Raw genomic sequence first — 27,456 nt, forward strand, 5'->3', positions numbered from 1 at the left:
TTGCTTAAATTAAAGGCTGAAATGTGTGTATGTTTGTGTGTATAAAGAGAGAAAATAACACTTCAACAATTTAGTAATTTCCATGATCTAACCTAAAATGTCTAAATTTTAATTGGAAAGATATTTCCCTGGAGAATTATAATAACATGCCCATTGAATTTTAACATATAGAAACTCAATGTATGAAAGACTACTTTATCCATTAAAAATGTACACAGTAACAAACTTTTAAAGTACTACTTAGACCTTCGGTTATAAAAAACATAACCAAGTTTAAGTATTATGTTTAATTGTAAATGCTAAGTTAATACTGCTCTCTATATAATTATTTCAGGAATGACTTGAGGAAAATGGGGCATCTCTCAGTCATGACATGAAGTGATCCTTGAAGTAAAATAAAGTATTTGAGGAAGGTGAGAGTACCCATATGTTTACTGATCTTTATTCATTCAATAAGGATGGAGTCGACACTTTAAAGCAGACCCCGAAACAAATTAAAACACAAACTGCATCTCCCAAAAACAACTGGAAATGTCAAATAAGATTGATTTTACAATGCTTGTGCTAGCAATTAGAAATTTTTCTCCTTTAATCTATCTTTTCTCAATGCTATATACAGTTTATCTTAAGATATTTTTATGGAAAAAAATCTAGATGTTCAAAAGAGCTCATTTATATTTCTCCATGGGAATTTTATCTTCATTGACAGAAACCAGTAATATTTTTAAAAGGATTTTTTTTATTGATTGACTAAATGAAAAAGATCTACACAGGGCTTTGCTCATATTGCACCAAATACATTTCAAAATTTATAACAAATGACTTAATTTTACAGAAAACCATAAGCAGGTAGGGATATACTAGTTACAAAAAGCATATATCTTAATAAAGATATGAAAAACCATTGGTGGAACTATAGGAACAAACAAGCCTCCCAACAATGCATAAATCAAACAACAAAGTGTAAATGAAAGTGCGAGCCATTCATTTTTAGATCTGTTGAGCCCTTGGTTGCTGGAGATAGTTGTTGGCAGTAAAAACTGTCTCCCTCCAAAGGGTCGGTGGAGAGCAGAGTGATTGGCAGCACAAATAGAAGACAAAGGAGAAAAGCTTCAATCTGCAGCTGATGCACAGGAAGAACATGGGGAGCTGAGTTTACAATAGAGAACATTACCAAGCTAATGGCATGGGCAATCATGGGGCCACCACACATCCCGGGTATCAGCAGGGCATCCATTTTCAGCTAAGTGTTAGAGTACCTTTTTGCTTTCTCTCACCACTGCAGGGGTAAAACAACCTGGTGGGGGAAACACACTGACTGGTAATAAATTACTATATTGGATACTTTTTGTTTTCTTTCAGCAATGACTTTACTGTGTATTCTTGCTATCATTACCAATTAAAGTGGAGCCTGCTTTAGCGAACTGTATCTAACAGTATATCAGTCCCGATGCTCCAATTGCTTTGGCAAGTATCACAGGGTCAAGAGGCTCCTTTGACCTTTATCATCTAAGTCTTTCTGACCACTCACTATTTGAAGCAATCTCAGCTGAACAGATGGACACTTTCTGTGACACTACAAAGCTTAGAATATAAAGATAAATGAAATTGTGTTTCAGGCTTCAAACTGGTTTAGGAGCATAAAATATTGTTAGTGTATCGTACAAAATCTCCAGTTTTAAAGTGCACACTCTGACTCTGGCTAATGGGTAGAATTGCTTTTGCTTCTTTTTTAATTGTAGATTTAATTTTTTTCATCTGAGGAATAGCAGAATTTTGTAAAGCATGACTAAGGGTTACTTGGTTACATTTTAATTACTATAATAACAGCCCATTTAAAAAGGCAGGGTTTACTTTTCATTACTGTGCAATGGTATCATGCATGTTTTCTCTTTTAAATTAATGATGCATCAAGAAAGTTATACTGTACACAGAAAAAAAACTAAGACTATAAATGTTGGATGAAATAAAAATGAAGATTTTAATTTGCTTTAGACATAATTTTTTTCTCTTAAACTACATCATTCACTTGCTGGGAAGAGATTCTAGTATTTTTTACATATCTGGATGTGAAAGGGAAATAATTAAGCAACAGCTTTATATTTCATTAATCCGTTTGTGTTAGTATATCGTCATGGTTATTTGAATATTTAGAAATTTTTACCTACTTAAAGTAGAAGATGTATAAAATTTTCTTCAATTAAACTGAAGCCTTTAAATAAAGTCACCATATAATTTATTGTTTATACCAAGCCACTTTTGAGAGTGAAATAGTACACTATTATTAATTACACTGGAAAAACAGGCATGTACTAGGAAGTCTCAGTGAGACTGGATGCATGGTAATACTATTTCAAAGGAAAAAAGCAATGAATATGCTTATTTAAAAAAATCTATATTTCTATATCACTCTTGAAATGTGACTATTTTCTGTAAATCACAATTATAACTCTGTAAGTCTATCCTTAAATGACTAAAAAAAGAAGTTTTTGTTTTTGTTTTTTAAACTTTTATGTTCAATTTATTAGTTCCAATTCTTAACAGCTTCCTAATTGCAGTGAACAACAACAAAAAATAATAACCAAAGCCCCAATAATAAGAATATTATCAAATTGTTCAAAGCTTTCTATTTCTATATTTTGTGCTTCTAAAGTCCACGAAGCTAGTTTCTGTTATGGTATTTCCAAAATAACCTCTCAGCAGTCAACTAAATTTCTATCAGGCAAACAGATTTGGTTGCAGGCAGGTGAGAAACAATAGATATAACAGATTTAGAGTTAAACCACTCATCATATTTGAAGAACTAACAAGTTCAGAGAAAAAGAAGAAAACAAAATCAGCTGGGGTGAGGAAAAAATGTTTCAGGGCACTCTAGATGGGAACTGGCTAACAGACTAGAGACAAAGGTTAGGGACAAATGCATCCTCCCCTACAAGGAACCACAATCACAGGTGTGTCCCCACCTTCTGCAAAGGGATAAAAACCAAATACCAGCTTTGAAATTTCAGGGTTTTCTAAGTAATTCTGAAAGGCAAATGCACAGCACAGTCTCCTTTCTAGACAATAAATTACTTTAATGACAGAAATCAACTTCAGGGAAAAGCTCTCAGAGAGTTCAGGGGAATAAAAAAAGGCAAGTTGAGGTATGGCTACATAGGAATTATGGAAACTAATTCACATAACCAAATGCTCTGGACTGAATGTGTCATCCCAAAATTCATTATGTTGAAATGCTAATCTCAATACTATGGTATTGGGAGGTGGGGACATAGAGAGGTAGGTGGGTCATGAGGGTGGAGCCCACGTGTATGGGGTTAATGCCCTTATAAGATGAGGTTGGAGAGTCAGTTAGCTCTGCTTCCACCATGTGAGAATACAATAAAAGACAGCCTGGGAGCCTGGGTGGCTCAGTTGGTTAAGCATCTGCCTTTGGCTCGGGTCATGATCCCAGGGTCCTAGGATCTAGCCCTGTGTTAGGCTCCCTGCTCAGTGGGGTGTCTGCTTCTCCTTCTCCCTCTGCAGCTCCCCCTCCTTATGCTTGCTCTCTTTCTCTCTCTCTCTGTCAAATGAATAAATAAAAATCTTAAAAAAAAAGGACAGCCATATGCAACCAGGAAAAGGACCCTCACCAAACACCGTATCAGCTGGTTAACTTGATCTTGGACTTCCCAGCTTCCAGAACTGTGAAAAATAAATTTCTGTTTTTTTACTAGCCACCTAGTCTAAGGTATTTTGTAAGAGCAGCCCAAGCTAAGACACTAAATCAAAACAAAAGCAAAATCTAGTAATAATTAAGGGTCTTTGCTGATAAACCTATTTAACATTCTACAGAAGCCCAAAAATTCCTCCAAAATATAGAGCATCCCAGTACTAGAGACACAATAGAAAGAATTGCTTATATTGTGCAAAGCTATGGTGAGGACTCCATTAGAACTCTGGATAAATCTGACCAGATTTCAGGAACAAAATGTGAAGGAGTGGAATTATTTCTGCACACAGAAAGACTAAAAAATAATATGGGTTTCCATATTATTTTCCGTATTATTTCCAGGGTCTGGAAACTTGAAAAGATACATTTCATTATTATAAAATCATAATAATACAGAATACAAAATGTTAACTCAGGCACCAAATTCTGAATTATTGAAGAGACTAAAGATATTTACATATAATTATAGATTTTAAAAAATCAATAAGATAAGTAAGGGGCGGGGCGCCTGGGTGGCTCAGTTGGTTCAGCTCAGGTCATGATCCCAGAGTCCTGGGATCGAGTCCAACATCGGGCTCCCGGCTCAGCGGGGAGCCTGCTTCTCCCTCTGACCCTCTCCCCTCTCATGCTGTTTCTCTCTCTCTCTCTCTCAAATAAATAAATAAATAAAACCTCAAAAAAAAAAAGATAAGGGGCATTTGAATGAGAACTTAACTTTCTGAAAAATGTTTGCTATACTGTTTCTGCTTTTAATGAACAATAGTAGTACTACTTACATAGTATTACAAATATAGATAAACAAAAAGAAAATCAACCTTATCCATAATCACACCATCCAACAAGATTCTTAAATTTTTGAAGTAGAAATCTGGAAAGAAACCATGCTTTTCTATTCCATGCTCATGGATTGGAAGAACAAATATTGTTAAAATGTCTATACTATCCAAAGCAATCTACACATTTAATGCAATCCCTTTCAAAATACCACGAACATTTTTCACAGAGCTAGAACAAACAATCCTGAAATTTGTATGGAACCACAAAAGACCCCAAATAGCCAAGCAATCTTGAAGAAGAAAAGCAAAGCTGGAGGCATCACCATTCCAGACTTCAAGTTCTATTACAAAGCTGTAGTAATCAGAACAGTATGGTACTGGCACAAAAATAGACACATAGATCACTGGAACAGAATAGATAACACAGAAATAAATCCACAACTACTAGTTCAATTAATCTTCGACAAAACAGGAAAGAATAGCCAATGGAAAAAAGACAGTCTCTTCTACAAATGGTGTTGGGAAAAATGCCCATCCAGGCCTTTCCAAAACTGACCTCATTAACATAAACTCTGGTGTGGTTGAAAGGTTTGTTATGAATAACAAAAGATAGCTTTATGGATCTCCTTGCAGGAAATTCTAAGGGTTTGGGGAGCTCTGTGCCAGGAACCATGTAATCAACCTAACTACTGCAGTGCCAAAGTTGAAATTAGAATACAAATTGACTAACCACTCCAGTGTCCTTTCCACCATATAAATGTGGTCTCACTTGCTTATGTGCTTTATGTTTTTCTTAGAAATTACTACAAGACACAAAAACCATTTTTTCCCTCCCATTTCTGAAAGGTGGTCACAACTGTTTGAATAAATACTTCATAATTCAACTTTGGTGTAATCTGCATTCTATAAAAATTCAGTGACACTAACAGAAAAAAAAAAGTACTCAATATCAAATTTAAAAGCAATTTAGGCAATTTCATTAAAAAACTAAATTATATGAGGCAGGCAAGATACATGCTCCCATATGTCCTCTATGCTCTCTTTAAATGGCAACTATTTCTTTCCATTTTTGTACTTCTCTCTGTATGTAACTGTCAATTGAGACAACAAGTATGTGTTGCTAAATTACTCCGTACTTACCCCCAAGAGATGAAAACTAATTAAAAGAGATGTGCTGTAGATATGCTGATTTGACTTACTCCAAACACCTTTGCTTCCCAACTCTGACATGTAAGTCAGTGCTACCATGCTGATGCCTTTCAAACATCATACTAATAAGCTTCTAATTGGCTAAAAGGTCAGAAAGGATGTAGCTTGGAGGAAAAATAACTTAGTTGGAATTAGTTTATCACCAAGTAAACCAAAGGACCAAAAAAAAAAAAAAAAAAGGTGTTTCCTCTTTGGAATGATTCTTACGTGTATTTACATAAAGGATAACCAGTTGAACACTTATTTTGGGTATATATATCTCTGTGTGGCCACTAGATATTTTAGTCAATTCAATTTAACATATACTTATGAAATTGAAATCAATACCTAGGGAATACAGTCACTTAAAAGTATATAATTTAAATTAAAGTTTATGGAAAAAAGTTCTTTTAGATGACCACTTGACAATAAATAGCCACATATCTAGTAATTGATCAACAAGATCAAGTTTGTAGTCTACCTTAAAGAAATAAACATTGGGGGGAAAAAATGACAAAGATGTCCAAAAAGCCAAAACAGATTTCACAAACCAGGACCCCCAGATTGATTTAAAATAGTTATAACTTTTAGCAAAAAGGGAGCATTATGAGAATATTTGTTAATGACTATAACCAAATACAGTTTTTCCAGTAGAAAGCTTCCACTCCTCTTGCAGCCTATGACACCGAATTATAATGGAATCTCTTCACAATATTGCCTTCTGCAGGGGTGAGAAAATCATGGCCAACAGGCCAAATATTGCCTACCACTTTCGTTTTTAAATAAAATATTCTTGGAACACAGAAATGTTCATTCATTTATGGATCGTCTATGGCTATTTGGGTATTGTGGAGGCAGAGTTGAGTAGTTATGACAGACTACACGGATCACAAAGCAAAAAATATTTACTACCTGGTCCTTTACAGAAAAAGTTTGCCAACCCCTGGCCTGTTCTAAATTAACAGGAATTTTAAATATACACAAAAATATTTCAAGGCAATATCACAATATAAGCATAAAGCATGTAATTTAAGGTGCTAAATATCCGTGATTCAGATAAGTTCTATTTTAACAGAGGATTCTAAAGCTTGTACTGGTTGTTTTTATGTCCCTTATGTGATTTCCCACTCCATTTATAAATTTTTCTCAGAAGGCCAAGGCCAGGTTCACAGACTTCTTTTTTTTTCCTGCAGGACTGTAAGACATGGTCATCTTCCACCATTCCCACTATATATTCTATCTCTGGTCCTATCGATTTCTCATCAGTCCCCTATTCACTACTCCTCTTTATATTCTGGGTTTTGGATCTGCTGTTGCCCACAGCAAAATCTCATTCATCCATCAAGATTTAGACCTAACATCACTTCCGTATTTGTGGACAGCACTGGTCTCGCCACCTACAGGGGCTCCAGTAGCACTTTGGAATGCAGATCTACAAAACACACATACTGTATCATGGCTTTTTCCATCCGATGTTCAAAAACCCAACACTCATTAGTAATTTCCTTCTCTTGCTGCACCTATACAATAGTTTCCTCTTCTCACCCCCACCCCCAATCCAATCTTCCACAAAGCAACCAAAGTGATCTTTTCAAAACGTAAATCAGAGGTGTCATGACAACCAGGACTTGGTTGAAATTCCCCGTATCAAGAAAAGTGTCTGGCACATGGTAGGTGTTCAATGAATATTTACTGAATAAACATTTTCTTCTGTACTCCATGCTACACCACTTAACATACAGACATAGCAGTTCTTTGTTTTTAAGGAACTTAAGGCCAAATTGAGAAGAAAAGAAAAATAAATACTTGAAAAGTAACTAGGTACTCCATAGTTAACTTACAAGTGTCTGACTACTAGGCACATGTTAAATAGTGCATGCAGATGCTGTGGGTAGCACTGAACTGGGTGGAGAGAAGAACATCTGTACAGGAGATAAAGGCAGGAGGAGATGCATGGGGAGCAGAGTCAGCAAGGCAGCCAAGTGGAGGAGCCCTGGCTTGTCTGCAATTACTGAGGTGCTTCCTTCCTGGAGGCAAGGAGATGGGGAAGAAGAGCAAATCCTAGGAGGCTTGGTATCTCCTGGGACTTCTAATCCAGCACGCTACCCTATGTTCCCACATGAAAGAGTTAACTACAAGCACTGACTGTGATACACATACAGAGTGGAATCAGCCCTCCTCCCCAGCCCCTCCTCAGAGAGAGTTCAGCAATTTGCAAGTGATCTACGAAAATAGGAAGCAAAGTGTGCCACTTGAGGGATGCAGGGTTGTGCCAGAGACTCTGCATTGGGAAATGAAACATAAATCAGGCCTCTTCATATTTATTACACTTACATTTCTAAAAGTTATTACAAACCTGTTGATTAGATTGTTGCTGGCTTCAGGGGTTTTGTATTGAGGGGAGGGCTAAGTAAAGTAATTATTTGAAGGAAGCAGAGGGTCTATGATACACACTATAATCCTCAGGCTGTTTTTGAGTGCTTATTTTAGATAACTTTGTTACTAGAAAAAAGAGTCTGAGATTTAAGGGCAAGTGAACGGGGCAATAATATAAACTTTGCTGGGGTAAGAAACCATCTCACCACACTGCCTTTTCATCTTTCGTAATCTATATCAGCTCACTATTGTGCCCATCATACCCACAGTGAATCATTCCTCCCAGTGTGCTAAACATCCTACATTTCATCACCAGTGTTTAATAAATTTTTTCTTATAAACTTCTGAATTGATTTGGACTGATCTAAATATCAATATACCTTATAAACTTTTGAATTGATTGTTTAAATATCGGTGGGGAGCAGTTGTGTTCAACAGCTTCTTTTCTTTGTTGTTATTGACTATTTTTTCTTTGCTAGGTCATCCCTCTATAAGATCAAGTCACATGTAAATCCAATTTGGACTTAAAGCTATTGTCTAGCAAAATAAAAACGTATTTTATTTCTAGAAGTCATTTATTTTTTTTCTCTATAATTCAAGAAAGGCTGTATCCTCCACCTTCTTACCATCTGTTTTTCATGTTTATACCTCATCAGCTTTCAGTCCAGGTGTTTATTCACTGAATATTTCTGAATGCCTGCCTTGTGTCAGACATGTGTTAGGTGATGAGGATACTGTGATAAACGAGCAGAGCAGGTCACTGCCCTCTTTGAGCTTATATTGTCGAGGAGGGTGGAGAAGATAAAAAATGAAATAAAAAGTATGCTGAGAAAGAGAATAATGGAACGTGGGCTGCTACTTACTTTAAGGGAAGTGACACTGAGGCTTAGACTTCAAGGTGAAGAACCAGAGAGAAAAGATTCTGGCAGAAGACTAGCAGTCGGGGAAATATGAGTTTTTAAAATAAGGCCAAGTAGCTGGGAATTAAATATCTGTGTTATGGTCCCAAATCTACAGTTGACATTTTTCTGTATCTTTTTCACATATGCTTCATAATTTTGGATTTTATTCTGAGGATGAATACAACTCAGATTAGTATTACCTGAATGTCCATTTCCAAGGCTCTTTTCTTCCCATTCAGGTCATGCTGGTGGAAGCTGAAAAGACTAATTCATAAACCATGATGTGTGTTCAACAGATTTAAAAACTCTCTGCTTTTAAAAAATCTATGTGAATAAATCAGGATGATTTAAACAGAACATCATATAGCTGAAGAATATGTATAATCATTATAGGACTTTACATCACCTCCAAGTAAGTGTCAAAATCAAATTTAAAACTCAGAATGTATTTTTGCTAAGAAAAGAAAATATATAGTTCCCAGATTAAGAGATATAATACAAATTACACAACAATAATACTGATTAGCAGTTTGAATTTTATGAACATTTTGAAATATCAAAGGAGATACTTTGTAGGTTTCAATTATGCATCAAGGTATCCAGAACTTGGAAACAAACAAGCAAAAGTCACCAGAGGATATGAAAAACTCCAATTTAAATTCTTTCCCAAGTATCACTTAGGAACCATCAACTATACCTGCTCTAAGTGAGGAAACTTTTCATTACAATATGGTGTTGAATGTTTACTCTGAATGAAATTCAGCATATCCTGAAAGTGGGAATTAAAAGCAACCACATTAAATGATTTATCAAAAAGACATCAGGAAACTGTAAGAGGGCTGTAAAAGCATAAAGGGACATAATGTTTCATTTATACATAATGAAGTACTGATTATCTTGTAGATTATATTGTTTGTTTCTGTTATATTTCATGATCTATGAATTAAGCACCAATTACAATGTTTTCTTTGCAAAAAGATAAAATGGGGACCAAAAATCCTCAGGTTTAATCCATTTGTAAAGAATAAACAGATTTTGATAATTATTTCCTGTTATGAAACTGAATTCTGATAAATAAGAATATAATGTTTTAAAATTCAAGAGCTTAGTCGTAGAATCAATGGACATAGAGTATTAGGTTAAGGTAAAAAAACCATCAAGCTGTTGTCCCATTAACTGGGCCAGAAAAACAGTAAAGCAAACCATCATCTGGGGCACTCTTGGTTATCCAGAAACTTATTTCTGGTGCAACTCATTGAATCTGCTATATCTGATCCCAACTGTTCCCTTGAGTAACACAGAGAGTTGATCACTTAAGTTAGATGTATATTTCATAGCAGAATTTATTATGATTAATAGAATTACCATAAAAAGGAAAATAAATTTTTGAATGAAATATACTTAAAACTGATAGCTTTCTACTACTGTCAACCTAATTCTATGCATCCTTGATAACACCAGAAATTTCATACCTAAGGTAAAAAACATGTTCTAAAGATTGGTTAAGCTGAGTATTAACATAACTGAACATCAAAAGCAAAAAGGAAAAATATGCTTAAGAGACCTTAAAGACAAAAAAAAGAGACTTTAAACACAAACAATTCATTATCTATAAACTTGACTTTAATTATAAATGACAAAGTTGAAGAAAAGATAGGTCCTTGGTAATTAAAGATGTTAGACTGCTAATCATATGATAAAGTTCTAGAATTTTGTGAAAGTTCCAGATTTACATAACTTCTTAGATTTGGAGAGCCATACCCACTGTCAAATTATTTTCTTGGTTAAGCCTCATGGTAATCATGTAGGAAGACAGGACCCATATTATACCTTCCATACTCTGCTGTATGATGATCGATGCCATGCTATGGTTTCGGCAAAACAGGGTTTGACTGAAGAGACAAAAGAGACAGATCTCCTATGGCACAGGCCAAATCCTCAAAGGAATAGACAGGATGAAGAGGTCCCAAGAGTCTTAATTCAAATTTCAGAAATAATTAGTACTAGGACAGCTAATCAGGGCACTTAGGCAGAGTTAAATGTTCCAGAACCAGAAGAAGGTAATAGTCCTAAAACGGCAGCCACCCTGAGTTAGAACAACTTCCCATCTGGAGGCAGAACTGTAAGAATGCCCCAAGATTCTCAGCCCCTTGTGAAATATACCCTCTTTCAGTTATTCAACCAAATACAAATCTAGGTACTGTAATTGGGGTTTCAAATCAGTTAACTTTAAAATGGGGAGATTATCTGAGTCATCCTGATTTATTCACATAGATTTTTTAAAAGCAGAGAGTTTTTAAATAGTTGTTGGCAGAGGGAGAAGTCAGAGATTCAAAGTATAAGGGGACTTATACAAAACAATTTCTCTGCTGGCTTCAAGGGAGCTTTTTTGGCAAGGTATGTGTGGTCCCGGGTTGATAGCCGGCAAGAAAACAGGGACCCCAGTCCTACAACCACAGGTAACTGAACTCTGCCAATAACCTGAATAAGCTTGGAAAAGGGCCCCCAGCCCCAGATGACACAGCAACCGCAGGCTACCTAGATTTCAGCCATGGGAGACCCTGCACAGAGAATCCAACCAGGCCATGCCAGACTCTTGGCACATGAGAAGCTGTGATATAATAAATGTGTATGGCTCTAAGCCTCTATGATCATAATAATCTGTTACATAGCAATAAAAAATTAAAACATCATCATTTTGAAGGGTTCAGGCAGAAGAAGCCAGCCAGAGTGATCATCCAGGAGAGCTGAGATTGAGGTTCTCTGGAAAGGCAACCTGAAAGGAAGAGGTATACTAAGCAGGATTGATTAGAGAAAAGAAAAGAAAAATCAGAGATCCAAGGAAAAGTTAAATCCTATCAGCTAATCACAGAAAAAGCAGGGAATTCTGGAATTCTAGGACTATAGGAGCAATTCCCAAACTGACTTTTAGTCCACTGGATCCCCTGCTTAGTTAGCAATGAATGTTTATTGAAGGAAACGGGTGGGTAATGAAGACAGGACAACCTGGGAGCCCAGGAGTGAGCGGAATTCGGCAGGTCAGAGCCTGGCTGCAGGCTCCATCCATCAGTGCATGCAGCTATATTGAGACTGAGAAGAGCAGAGACAGGAACCAATAGGCCCAGTACTGGATCTAAACCTAATTTACTGTATGATTCAATCAAGACTAGGCTCTAAAATCCTCCTAGTAAAGAAAGGAGAGGAGAAAACAGGTAACCTGATCACTTCCAGTTATAACGCGCCACAGTGCCGGAAGTGGAAATAAAGGCTCTGGTGAACTTGTGCTCCTCCATCACTACTCTTTATGCATCCAAATTAAAATTTTACTTCAAGGAGCAAAAGGGAAAACAAAACATTTGCTACCAGAGAGTAAATAGAGAGGACCAAGTTCTGTGTAATGACCAGAGACCTCTCGTGCAAGCAGGAAGAAAGTGATAAAGGTGAGTACGACTTTGTATTTTGTGAGCTTTCATATTGGCTTTCTAGACACCATCAGGTCTGGGACAACATGTGAAGACCAAAAAATCCCCAAAACCTAAAATTTTCATTCCTATGTGAATTTGCCCCAAGTTAAGTATGTGCATAAGAAGTCCCTGCTGCTCACAGCAGTTTCTTATGACCCTTTTTTATATCTGGCGGAATGATCATACCCAAAGCTTATGCAGGATATTTTAATTTAGGATCAAAACAGCTGTTTCCAGGGTAATATGGGCTTCACTGTATATAGAGCATTGCAAATAATGTCATTTATGTCATTATTTGCGTTTAATGTCATGAATGCCACTGGGGATGAAGAGGACTGGTTGGGCCTCCAGGATGTCACTATTAAAATGCAGTTCAGAAAACAGGTGGGGATATTAGCTGGATACATTCTTCAGTAAGTTCATGCTCTTTTAGTTCCAATGAATAAAGCTAAAGTCTTAATACATTTTGTTTTTACCAACATAGGGGAAACATTCCATGAGAATAAATGCTTTCTTTTCTGAGAATTGCTTCCTGTTACATTTTTGCATTTGCAGCTCTCTTAGGACCAGTTTCAACGTAAGTCATTGGTACAGAAGTAGTGCTCCTGTTGGGATTCCTTTAAATGGGTCCAGATGGTACTCTCAGTCAATAAGTGATATTACCAGCTTTCAAGAGGAAAGATTTTATTCTCCTTCTTTTCTTTCCTGTTACAAGCCACTAACCCTTTTAGTTAACATCTGAATTTCTAGAAACATCATTTTTACACCTGAAAATATCATCCACTGTGGTAGTCATAAACTATAAGATAAAAACACAAGATACTCCTGATACAGGATGATACCTTGGTCACTGAAGAAACTCCAAGGTTCTGCAAAAAGGTAACATTTACCATTGCTTTTTCATCAGAACTAGCAAACTGTCTAACAACAGAACATCCAAATCCACTGAAGTGAATTTGCATCCCAGCAGGTACAGACCTCTTTCAGTAAGTTGAAAACTTTTGGTCCTCTTTACAAGAAGCAGGGTCTTAACAAATTTGGGAAATCACAGGTTTTTAAAAAGCAAAAGCAATTTACAACTGAGAAGAATGTAAGAAAGGAAAGAAGAAATGAGGGAGGAAAAAGTCCCTAAACAGGGTCATATCTTTGATATGGACAAGATTACAGAATTCATAGTTTCTACAGTATCTCTATAAAATTATTAATGTAGAAATGCAAGCAATTTGAAGCCATGCTTTAATAAATTATGTAACATTCCCTAGGTTAAGCTAAAAAATTAAAATGCCTGGTATGTTTAACTTCTGACTCAGGTTTCCATGCTAGCATATCCACCCTGCAAGTGAACTCATGATGATAACCAGACTATTTAATTCAGAAAGAGTTATGATCTTAGATTTCTGTGTTTCTTACAGGGTTGATGAATACTTGAGGGAGGGACAGAGAGGAACTGAGCTAAATTGATGCTAAATCTAGTACTAAAGAAATGATATAAACATTTATTCACTGAAAGGGTTTACTCTAGAATTAACAAAAGAGATAACCTTTTTTGGAACCAGCTAAAACCAAAGCAGAGCAAACCCTTTCTCCTAGAAATCATGACTGCCTATCAGCAATTATAAAAACAATAACGCTGACCTTGAATCAGCCTTAAAGGTCTTTGTATACAATTATATTATCAGCTTTATGAATTTTCAGTTGCTATCTCAGCCACAAATTCAATAAATGCAGAGTTGCTCAGTAATAGGAAGATGGCAATTTTAACAGTCTTCACTGAAAAAGGCATTTGAGAAACTCGTTTTACCAGCATTTTTTCATGTTAAAAACTGACAGTTCTTTCAAATCCTGCTCAGCACACCTTTGATGAAGACTTGTGACATCTTAGGTAAACAACAATAAAAACTGAAATCATATTCAGACAAAACCAGGAATGACTTAAATAATATCTGCAATCCTAGGAAATCAGCAGTCAGCTAAATGGCTTTTACACCTAGAAAATTTTTCTTTTATTCAATATTAGGATTCAAAGTAAACTACTCAAACATCTTTTTTTCTCATCTTGAGTTCATAATTTCACTTCCTCTTCTGTAATCCTAAACGTAACAGCTAGCAACAGCACAGAACCCAAAGCAAAAGAGCCTGCGTGTGGAGTTACTGAAATTAACAGATTGCGTATCTTTTACCACCAGCCAGGTATCATAGCAAACTTGGATTGCTGAAAACTGCTAGAAAACTCTTCAAAACCAGCCAAGTCCTCTGCTTCAGGGAAATCTTTGACAATGCTGGGGACATTACTGGCTGTCAACATCTGTGGGTGTTGCTGTGGGCACAGTTACAAAGAACCCCGCCATCTACACAAAAAGGTATACACGCAGAGAAGGTGGAAGGGACACAGATAAATTGATAAGAAAATCAAAAAGAAGAAATAATTGCACTGGCAATATACAATAGGCACACAATTCTGAGACCATGTTTTACACTAATTCTCTTCCAATTGAAGCTAGAGAATCCAAATTCAACTTAACTGTAATTGTGACTAAACATGAACCAGGGGGTGGAAATAATATCCTACAACTCTGCACTCATACCATTTGTCACAAGTCTTAATTTAAACCTCGAAGTGAATTGCATTTAAAATAATATTTAAACTTCCACTTATAAACCCTTGATAATCGTTTATAAATCTACAGAAGAGAAAAGAACAGGTTACCATGAACAAGAACCTAATATCGATTTTTTGGCGGTGCAGTAAGGCATCTCCATTCTATTTGGCTACTGTCAAAGCCACTCTAACAGCTGGAGTCAAATTGCACTATTTACAGCAAGAGCCCTTGTCAAGTGGACCGTAAGTATCCTAACAATACACTATTCAAATGGCACTTTGCCACACAAATTGCTGACTTGATGAATAACCCATGTCAATGACTAAGGCCAATATAAAAGTTTCATTTTTATGAGAGGCTTTACATTCACACATTAAGTAAGCTTTCTTTGAAGAACCATTAGGCTATATATTTCAGGGACGCTGAAAATAATTAAAATCTGTCTAACTACATCAAGGGAACTTGACAACATTAATATGGATCTGGTGTTAACTACATTTGTCACACGAGTCAGAACAGTGCCCTTCTGTTCCTGGCACTCCCCACCGACACGTGCAGCACAATGTGGGACTTCAACCAGCCACGCACCATGACATACGAGCATTCTCCTTTTGTGCCTCAAATCTACACGGCCAACGAATGTTTAGATACAAGCAATGCTTTGAAGTCCTGTGAGGAAATTCATGGTTGCTTCTGTGTGCAGAGGGACAGCTGGGGTCATTTAATGGTGTGTTTTGTACTTTTCACAGTGACTCTGAGACCTCCTAAATTAGTTTTGAAAGAAAGCTGTGAGATGCTTTTCATACTTTTCCTCAACACTGAGGTGACCACATCATAAAGTTTAAATTTATGCCATAAAATGAGAAAGGGACATTCTTCATAAAGGAGCCATCAAAAAAAGGTATTAAGTATTACAGAGATGTTTATTTAACTATTATATGTCATAGGAGTGGTTATACTCTATCAAAAAGTTGTATCACTTCACATGTTCAAAAAGTAAATTGGTTTGTATATTTCTCTGCTACTGTATATTTTTCTGTCTTAATAAGAAGAGTGTTGTCATTTAGAAACTCAAGTTTTGTCTACGGCCATACCACCCTGAAAGCGCCTGATCTCGTCTGATCTCGGAAGCTAAGCAGGGTCGGGCCTGGTTAGTACTTGGATGGGAAACTCAAGTTTTAAGCTGACATTCACTAGATCAAAATACTCAAAAAAAATCTTAATCCAATGTATACAGAGAGAAATTCCTGTATTTTAGAAATTCCTATATTTTAGTGACGTGCTTGGATGTCTAATAACAAAGATTTATTTTCTTTTAAAGTTACCCAAAATTGATGCAAAATATTTTGTACATTAGAAAAAAATAGCTATATGCTCTTTATTACATTAAAAACTATACCAAAAATTAACTACTCATCAAGAAGGTGAAAATTATCATTCTTTATTAAGGATTTATCCCTATGTATGCAATTAATTGTTTTCAAATACATGTTATTTGTTCTTTTCTATAGTGATTAAATTTTGGTAATAAAATATAAATAATTCAATCAAGCCTGAGTTAATGTACAATATGTAATGTTGCCACATGAATTATTATTTCATATTTATACATGTAAATTTACAGGTAACATTTTAAAGCATTATCATTTAGAAACTACTCTTAATTCTGTTCTGGTTATGTTTTTGTGTCATGAAATATGAAAGAACTAACATTTCATTTTGATAAAGTAATCAGTAGTGGGATCCAATTTTTTATTGGTGGCCTACCAGTGCACCATCTGTGTTTTATGAGAGGTAGCAGGATAAAGCCCTAATAAGATTTTTCGGCAAATGGTACCAAACAGACATCACTCAAGGTCAAGTGAAGGGTAAAAAATATGTATTTCTAGAAAGCTCACTGGAATATAAATAAATGTAAATGAATTCTTTATCTATGATCAATTTTATATGTTTGGAAAAAGATGTATGTACAAGTACATCATTTAGAGGAAATGCCATTAAAAAAATCTTGCTTGGATTGGGAGCTATCATGTGCACATTTGTTTTTCTCAAAAGGCAGATTTCCAAACACATGTGCATTTCATGATTTCTATCAGGGAATAGACATGATACAAGGTCTTTGGGATTGCATTCTACATAGTGCAGAAGAAGTTGGAATAAGTTGTTTTATTAAAAATTCAGGTATCCAGGGAGAGAAGATGTGTTGGCTGTTTTGCCAGTTCCTCCTAGTGCCTCATGATCTCAAAGTCTAGAGAGGACTGGTTAGATCAGAAATTGGCAAACTGTAGCCAGTGAGCATCAAATCTGGTCCACTGCCTGTGTTTGTAAATAAAGTTTTATTGGAGCACAACAACACTTGTTTGCTTAAGAATTGTTTATGGTAGCTTCTGTGCTCCAACAGCAGAGCTGAGTAGTTACAACAGTGAAAATCTGGCCCTCAAAGCCTAAAATGTTTATCATTGGATTCTTTACAAAAAAGTTTGCTTATCTCTGGTTAAGTTCAACACTGTCTGATACAAATAAAATGTAAACCACATATATAATTTTAGAATGCCTAGTAGCCTTATTAAAAAAAAAAACTCTTTAGAAACAGGTAAAATTTAATAACATATTTTATTTAACCCTATATATAAAAAGATCATTTTAACATGTGGTGCTAGCCACATTTCAAGTGTTCAATAGCCATATGTGATTAGTGGCTACCATATTAAACAGTGCAGTGCTAAACAATCAACCAGGGGGGCTGTTGGGCCCTATCTGATAGAAAATTAGTCTTTTTTTTTAAGAAAGGGCATTCCCAGGACACGACAATGGGTCTAAATTGTGACAGTTAAAATAATCCTATTTATTACTCATTTACAGACAAGAAGTGCAAAAAAAAAAAAAAAAAGTAAAGAAAAAAAGAGTTTAAAAGTAAGCAACCAACCAACAGACAAAACAGGCCTTTTCTCCTTAAAATATGATGCAGCTACAAAGATTTCTGCCATGTAGAGATGATTTTAGTAAGGTTGTTTATTTCCTACTTTGAAGCTAAATTCCTCCCACTGCAATTTAAACAGCTTCTATCTTGTTTTATCCTCAGCAGAATCTGAGAAAAGCAGTTCCCCATCACTAATATGATATTGTATTCCTTTAAATCCTTTAAGACTCTGGCCTTCTCCTACTCCAGAGATTTTTCTTTGTCTAGCTGCACAAATTCAACAACTCTAGCATTTCAAATTGGACCCATTTTGAAAATGTCGTATTGTATTTGTCATTCTCTATAGAATCTGTTCCCAAATCCATATGCACTCTTCCAATGCAAGAAGAATATAGCATTCAAGTAAATTCCAAATATTTCGAAACACAAGTGGCTCACCACACAGATCTAACATGCTTTTCTTCCGTTTAAACAATTCACTCTACCATTTGAAAGTATTTCACTGCATGTCACTAAAATCCACACAAAAAAGTTCTGAGACACAAAGTAACTTTAGACATTTCTACATTTCACAGGGTTCCTGTACCTCATTTTCCTACCTCTAAAATGAGTGTGATTCAAACCCTCTTCTTTCAAACTATTTTTTTTTCTTATGAAAACCCATGAAGCATTTTATTATATTAACAATAAGGAAAATGGAGAATTTCCAAGCACTCTTGAAATTTCACACGTATCAAATTTGTAAATAAAAGATTAAGATAAAACAATCTCAAGAGCTTAAATCAAAGAGAATGAAAGGAAGATATGCAGCACATAACTGGAGAAGATAGAACTTAGGGGAAGCGCAAATAAAAACAGCTCTAATTAGCAGTAAGCTCAATAATAATAGAAGTATGGTGTCTAGAACAAAGGAGGTGATAGTCCTGTTTGATTAAACTCGCCAGCTCTGAAGAGAGCAAAGGTTAGAAATCGCAGTCATCTAAGGCAAAGGGCACTCGCAAGGAAATAAAGCTGGAATAAGCCTAAAAGTAGGAAAACAAGACTCCGGCATTTTATTGCTTCCTGGAGTCAAGAAAGAAACAAAATTACATAAAGAAAATGAAATCTATATATACTATTACCACTACCTAAAGGGTAGCTCTGAGGTCCTCCAAGAAACTGAAAGAAATAGTAATCAGTTTACCTTCTGGGAATTAAACTAGTAAAATAGGCACTTGATGAATGAGATTTGCTACTGCAGACCCTGGGCATCTGACATGCACGAGTCAAGACATCTCCAAGTTCTTGTCTGCTATTCTAGCATATAATTCCCCCTATAAGATGCACACTTTGTTATGCATAGAGAGCAGGAAAGCCACATTAAGACGGGAATGTGGAGCAGTCATCTGGGCTCACCCACCGGGCTTTATTTACCTCAATCTTATAACATGTATGATTCAATTTCCCACATTTGGAGACTAAGACCTTATGACTGTCATTTTCGGTTGTGAATGTCCAAGTTTCATCAGACTGACATACTTTTTCTTATAAAACAGAACCTATTTCAAGAACGTGAAAAGCAGTTTTGGGAATCTAAAACCAATCTGACTAAATGAGAAAAGAAAAACAACAAACCAACAACGACAGGCTGTAGCCTAATGACTGGTTTTAACATCTGAAGGAGGAAAGTATGAACAAAAGTGAGTGGCCTAAATGCAGTCTTAAAAAATAAAGATGCAAAATTTAGGAATTTGTCAACGTAGATCAGCCTTATCCAAGAAACGCAGTACCTCGCATCAGACTCTCAGAGCTCAGGGAATGAGCAGCCCCTGCCCCTGACCCCCTCTGTGAAAACCCATCTCCCTCTTCCTCGCTGCTACCCTTAGCTTTGCTACAATGACAATATGCTGAGTGATGAACAAAATTTCAATGACATTTATCATCATAAACTAGAGCATTGTCATTCTAGTTTATACATGCATTTCTTGGGTGTTTGGTTAGTGTGGCTCAGTTCTCAAAAGGTTGATAAAGCCTGGCCCCACTGATGAAATCTAAATCAAGTCTTTAAACCTAAAAAGCTGAAGATCGCACACGGTGTCCCCACCCCCAACCTGCAGCTTTTTTTTTTTTAATTAATTTATTTTTTAAGTAGGCTCCATACCCAATGTGAAGCCTGAACTGATGACCCTGAGATCAAGAGTCACATGCTCTATTCACTGAGCCAGCCAGGTGCCCCACACCCCCCTTTTTCTCCCACCTTGCAGCTTTGAGGCACAGCTTGAGCAGCTCATGAAGCTTTCTGAGAGATGACATATCCTTTTGCCTCTAACCATATATATGCACATGAGATAAAACAAAGCCTTATTTAAAGTCCTTATTAATGGTATTTTAAGTCTTCATAATACCATTAAAATAATGGAAAATGTTAACAAATTAGTGAAATTTGGATTTAGAAATCCCACTTCTGGAAATATATCCCATTAAATAATACTGAATATGAAAAAAAGCTTTAAGGTTCATAGATATGTTATTCATAAAAGTGAAACATAAAAAACAATCCCTATATTAACCACAGGAAAATAATTTAATCAGTAATAGTATATGCAAAGTATAGAGCATGATGCAGTCATTAAAAAGTCATAGATAATATTATGAAAATAGGTTCACATAGAAAATACTCCATTAGATATATAATATAAATGGCATAGTTACAACAACATGATGAGGGGATAACTTAGAAATATAGATGACAAAAAGATGGAAGAGTCCCTTAAAGAAATCAGATTAAATTACCATATTATTTTACAACTGAAAGTTCTTCATCCAAATCTCTGTGAAGGTGGTTGACTTGGTTTATGGAACTAAATGCAAACTCCATCACTGTGTATTAATTAAGGCTTGGAATCCTAAAGAGCTGGTGATCCTATAGAGGCTGAATATATAAAAAAATTTCCATACAATAATCCAGTTTTTGTGATACCTTTTTGGTTTATCCATAATAAGCATTTTAAAGAAGAGGTCATATATACTCAACCGAAAAACAAAAATGGATCCAGACCACAGAATATAGCCCCTCCCCCAACTGAAAACCATCTAGAATTCAAAAGCTAATATAAGATTGACTCAATTACGATAGCCAGAACCTATCTTGTCAAAAAGAATGCTGTACCAAACCTAATAATCACTTTAAAAGTTATCCTGATTCACCCGAGATCACTTGGTAGGTATGTCTGGTAGATGTAGTCACCTCTCAGTTCTTGTTTCTGTGCTGACATTTAATAGCCACATATCCATGAAGGAACATCACTTCTTACTCGGGGTTGATCATGTTCTCTGGAAGCAGCAACTTGGTTTGAACTTACCTTACATGAAGACTCCACCTGCAGACCAGGGCAAGGTATTGGCCCAAACTGATAGGAGCTGGAGGATCTCTGTTCTACACTTTTGTGCTTATGTGTCTCTGAGGCAAATGGAAGTACAGAATCAGGCTTTAGAAGCTGTGAATCATCACAACAACTGAGAATAATTCTTGCTCTTTCTCCTGTTTCATGTCTTTCCAAAGTGCCTGGAAAACAAGATTAGAAATAAAAAAAATTATGCACAATATTTACTCTGAAAGAATGAAAAGAACAAGACACTTTTATCAGAAAAAAAATTTAAGTTAAAATTAAAATTTTTTAAGTGATCATGCCTTCTTACAAGCGAAAAAGCAGCCTGGGAGCTTTCTCTAAATTATTCAAATCATCATCTAACAAAGGCTGAAATTACGGGCTTGAAAACCTCATCTTCCTCTTTGTGCTTTTTTATCCACTGAAATCAACAGGGCATTCAATAGTCTTTAACAGTAAAATCTTTTACTTATTATACAGTATGCAAGTGATCAATAACAACCAACTATGGAATATTTTAGTGCTGTCCCCTAGTGTTTCAACTCACAAACAACAGAGAACTGCAGTGCTGTTTGCTAAAAAAAGAGAAGTTTCTGTTGGTAATATATGTACATAATTTAAGTGGGATAGGACAAGCAAGAACACAGATGCTTTGTATTGCTACCTCCTTTTCCCAAGGGCCCTCACTGCTTCAGGAATGCAGACTACTCTAGAATTTTGTTATTGTTGCTATTATATCCTTTGACTTTTATTTATGTTATTAGAAGAAAAAAAAAAAACCCACAAACAATCCTTTGCCCTCTTCTCTGCCATTCCTTCAGTTCCAGAATTTCAAGATGCTGGTAAGTTCAATTCAAATTTAAAAGGAACAAGTACATAGTAGAGCAAAAGTATCAGAAAACAACTCACAAGGAGTTAATGCTTTTATAAAATACATGCCAAACTCTCACTGAAATCTTAATAAATATGAATTAATCATGACCGCTGTCTCTTATGAGTTAATTTACATTATTCATACTATATTAAATATAAAACTGATATCCTACTAAGTAAAGATGCTAAGGAAAATTAACTTGACATACAAACAATACAGATTTCATCTCATATTACTCCTTCCCTATCAATGAGAAAGTAGTTGTACTAACTGTTAAGAAGGAGAAAAGTAATTCTTATTAGTAGTGTTTTTTTTAAAGACTTTATTTATTTATTTGAGAGAGAGAGAGAGAGAGTGCACAAGCAAGGGGAAGGTCAGCAGGGGAGAGAGAGTGGGAGAGAAACCCAAGCAGACTCTGAGCTGATCACAGAACCTGATCTCAGGACCCTGAGATCACGACCTGAGCTGGAACCAAGAGTTAGATGCTCAACTGACTTAGCCACCCAGGTGCCCCTCTTCTTAATAGTATAAAGAAAATATAAATTTAAAGGAATTACAATAAGGAAATAAAAAGAATTCTATATTACTATCTTTAGATAAGTAGATTCGAAGATTAGGACTATCCAGTCTTTTCTCATTTTCCTCTTCTCTTCCATATCATTTCTTTACAGCAACTAAACCTCTTTTAGTTGGTACTTCGGATTCTAAATCAGCAACAGCTACTATGCTAAAATATTTGGTGGAAGTTTCATCTCTAGTCTCTTAACAATGACATATTTTTTTCATTCTAACATTTCTGCATTCATAAATTAACACCTTTAGCATATAAACTCACAAACATGTTATTTTCTAGGCTTTCTTTTCCCCATCAAGATTGATATATCTTGAACAAATAAAGCTGGCAGCAGCAAGAAAACCCCTTTTCTCAAGAACGATAATAACAAAAGTTTCTCAAACCAAAGATAATATTTATTACTCCTTTCTGAAAATGACTGCATTCCAGAACTTGTAACTGTGACCTCCTAGCAAACCTCACTGACTTTCTGAGGTATCTCTCTTTGAATATGGTATCACCATGGATAGTTTCTCCTCATAGGGTTTCTGTGGTTCCTCAAACTGTGATTTTTTTTTTTAAAGATTTTGAGAATTCTTGGGAAAGAATTTATTGTACTTTAATACATATAATATGTGCCTTATACTATACATTTTACACATACATATACATTATTCTATACCTAATGTCTTACACAGACATAACTATTTCTTGCATTTCTCAGTGATGAAAATACCCATGAACTTGGGCAGCCGTAATCTATTTTCATTCATGCATAGATAAATAATCAACTTAGCATCTACTGTGGGTCATTCATTCACTATGCCAGATGCTGGAAATTTATGCTAAACAAGAATGACTCAGTTCTTGTCCCTCTTGAGCTTACTTAACATCTCATGGTTGTGTAGAGGCAAGAAAGATCTTAAATCTAAAATGTTATAATATATAAAATAACACAAAGTTATTTTTACTCCAAACTAAAAATCTCCCATTCTAACAGAATGTTGGACACTTGGTTTTGTGAACAATAGCTTCCATCATGATTAGCTGTAAAGTATGTGAAAATAATTATTTTGTTCCAAAGAACTGGTGGAAGCACAAATGTGACATAAGGAATCATGAGGGTGAGTCAATTTCTTTTAAAGTTATCATAGACAAGTAAATTGCACATTAAAAAAAATGAAGTGATTTTATTAAAAGTTCAAGACAACAGCTTTTTTTTTTAAAGATTTTATTTATTTATTTGAGAGAGAGAGAATGAGAGAGAGAACATGAGAGGGGGGAGGGTCAGAGGGAGAAGCAGACTCCCTGCCGAGCCGGGAGCCCGATGCGGGACTCGATCCCGGGACTCCAGGATCATGACCTGAGCCGAAGGCAGTCGCTTAACCAACTGAGCCACCCAGGCACCCCAAGACAACAGTTTTTAAAAGCCCTTGGTCAAAACACTGAGAGTGGATAAATAGCAAATCCCAGGTATGCCAGTCACCAAATCACCGTTGCTTAGTTCCAAATTCACCCTACATTGCCTGCTCTGTGAAAATGGTTATGTGCTCTTTAATATTATTCCTTCAACAGCTGGTACAATGTTAACTTGTGTGGATAAAAGGTGATTAAAAAAAAAAAAAAAAAAGAGGGGCACACCTGGGTGGCTCAGTGGGTTAAGCGTCTGCCTTCAGCTCAGGTCAAGATCCCAGCTCCGTGTAGGGCTCCTTCTCCCTCTGCCCCTCCCCCTGCTCGTGCGATCCTGCTCTCTCTCTCTCTCTTAAATAAATAAATAAAATCTTAAAAAAAAAAAGAAAAAAGGAAAGTCTAGCAGAAGAAAACGGTTCTGTATGCTGTGCTGCAGCAGTGCGGGGCAGCCTGAAGCACCCAGCACGCAGCAGCTGCCTTGGGCACACACTGTGTGAGGCTGTAGGACAGAGTACTTCTGGTGAGACATCTCTCTGGGAATGCTTTTCCCCAGCCCCTTACGGAGCCTATTTCTGGCAAGCTCCACACCACACCACACCAGCTTCTCTACCATCCAGTGACCACACTATGACCTTTCCTGTAAAGTCAGTATCTCAGCCCTGGGGCTGGGGTGTCTCTTCCTTGAGCAGCCTATCTCAGCTCTAGGGGTAAATCTGCTATTCCTATATTCTCTAGAGTCTTCTTGAGTTCTTCCCAACCACTTCCTCATATCAAATTCTTTGTGATGGTTAATAATTGTTTATATTAAATTTTCTCTGGTCAAATTACCGTGTCATTTCTCTCCCCTGATTAGACAGATTGCTATACCGTGATAAAACACTTCCAATGCAGAATGTTCTTTTATTTTATTTTATTTATTTAATTTTTTTTTTAAGATTTTATTTATTTGCGAGAGAGACAATGAGAGACAGAGAGCATGAGAGGGAGGAGGGTCAGAGGGAGAAGCAGACTCCCTGCTGAGCAGGGAGCCTGATGTGGGACTCGATCCCGGGAGTCCAGGATCATGACCCGAGCCGAAGGCAGTCGCTTAACCAACTGAGCCACCCAGGCGCCCCCGATGCAGAATGTTCTTTTAAATAGATCCTGAAATTATGGGATTCATATAACTTCAGGGATGTATTTAAATTGTTAGAAGAGTCTATGGCAAAAATGGTAAGCAAGGAGGAACAGCATGACCCTGAGGAGGTCCAACAAGCAGAGCCTTTGTAACTCTAATGACGGTCTTTGGCGGCAGACAGAATTATCACTGCTTCCTGATATCAAAGAAATATCAGAAACCGAAGATTTACAAACTTGCTTAATTCAACATCCAATTTCAAGAGAATTGTTGCTTTCCAAAATGAACTCAATGATAACTAGATCTTTTTTTTTTCTTTTGCTCTGTGCTACGTCAAGAATACAAGCTAACTCACACTTAACTCTTCATTTGAATCAATCTGAACACAATAAGGAAAGATACATGTGAATTACATATGATTTTGTGTGATAATATAATTTCCTCCCTGAAAGTAGGTATTATGTGAAAAATACCATAAAATCTATTCCAAGTAAAATTGTATCGTATAAAAATGCTTTCTATGCAAATATGTAAATATCTTGCAGTTTTTCTATTGCTTTTCCATTAACATGAGTTTTAATACAATTTGTTCTAATCATAAACTAATAATAGTACCTCTGAGGATGGAATCAATCCTGAGAAAAGAGGGCTTGGAACAATTAGTGTCCTAACAGAGTGAAGGAAAGCTGACACCGGTAAGCATTAGAAGCACTTTTCAGTGATCCCAAATTGCTTATTCCTCAAAAAGCCAGTGCACAGAAATGTAAGGAGTAGCAAGATCCTCTGTGCAGAGCCCTAGGCCCATATTGACAATATTTCCACTGTCTACCCTGCTTTCACTGCCAATTCAACATTGCATACCTAATCACTTTTTTTTAACCAAAACTTTCCCTGTGTTCCCCCTTTGCAACCCTGTCTAGCTATCACCCTCTCTACCTGTCAGGGATGACAGCCTGGAGACATCACTGGATGGGGGCTCAGAGGAGACCTGAGGCCAGATCGCCCTGCACATGAATCCTGGTTTTACCTCGACAGTCGTGCGGCTCTGGGCAAGTCATTTTACATTTCTGTGCCTCCGTTTCCTCACCTGTGCAATGGGGTTAATAATTATTCTGACCTCACAGGGTTACTATGTGGATTTCACTGAGTAGATATTTTAAAAGGCTTAGAAGGTTCTGGCTCACAGTGTGTGCTCTTCTGTGTGATAGCCCCCCTCTGACACATGACAAGTTCTCACTCAGCCCCTTGTGAGCAGTTTAACAAACCTCCTTGGCTCTGTGGCTCTGCGATCTGCCTGATACCTGGGCCTGGGGTCACTGCACATATGACCAGAGTGGGCCCCCCACCGTCTCCTACCTGAGACTCAAATCTTCTCAATCAGCCTTGCCTCTCAGGCTAGTTATAATCAGAATCAGTAGGATTATATTTTTGACTTATTTTTTAATCCTCTTTAGTAAACCAGGCTGAAGTCTGGCATAAATTAAAGGCTAGATAAAAACTTCTTAATGGATTATATGACATCAGCAACCTGGCTAATGATTTTTTACTGTGGCAACACTTGGGATTAAATCCAAACTCCTTGACCTACAAGTCATATTCTTGCCTCTGCTTCCTCCTGTGTCATCCTCCCCTTGCTCACAAATCAGATCTTTTTAAATACCCTTGAAATAAACACATCCTTTCCTGCTAGCTCTGTCTCACTCTTTAAGTATTAGCTTAATATCTCACCTCCTCAGAGAGGACTTTCTAAAGTAAATTCTTATCCTTTCTTCAATTGTTTTCTATCTTAGCTTCTTTCCTTTATTTTATAGAACTTAACACATTTGTATTTGGTGTATTTGATTTGCTTGCTTAAATTCAGGGCTGCCCCACTTCCAAATGCTTTTTTTTTTTTTTTTTTGCAAGTATGATTTCTATGAGCTTGGAACAAAGCAGGGGTCAATACTTGTTCACTGAGTGAATAAATTAAATGTTACCCTTTTCCCTGTAGCAGTGGAAAGAGACGGCTGTGAAGGCATCAGAGCATACCAGGGTCTCAGTGTGACGGGAGTTAACACCAAACTATTCTCATTATAAACTTCAACCCCAGAGCCAGCAGGCTGCCAGCAATGGGAATAGTACATTCGCATGACAGGTGCCTGTCCTACTTCACCACTATGCTGCTGGGTCCTCCTGATGCCCCAAGAATTTGGAACTGGA

General features: G+C 36.5%; 1 protein-coding gene across 1 annotated transcript in view; it reads right to left on the reverse strand.

Annotated features, from left to right (window-relative positions):
• The window catches only part of WDR72 (WD repeat domain 72), a 190,731-nt gene that overhangs the window by 115,594 nt on the left and 47,681 nt on the right, over window positions 1-27,456 (reverse strand). The window contains exon 13 of the mRNA XM_032417984.1: window positions 21,277-21,479. Coding sequence (XP_032273875.1) covers window positions 21,277-21,479 — 203 coding nt within the window. The remainder of the gene's footprint in view (window positions 1-21,276; window positions 21,480-27,456) is intronic.

Source organism: Phoca vitulina, unplaced genomic scaffold (genome assembly GCF_004348235.1).
Source record: "Phoca vitulina isolate PV1807 unplaced genomic scaffold, GSC_HSeal_1.0 scaffold20, whole genome shotgun sequence".
In the NCBI taxonomy this organism is placed as follows: Eukaryota; Metazoa; Chordata; class Mammalia; order Carnivora; family Phocidae; genus Phoca; species Phoca vitulina.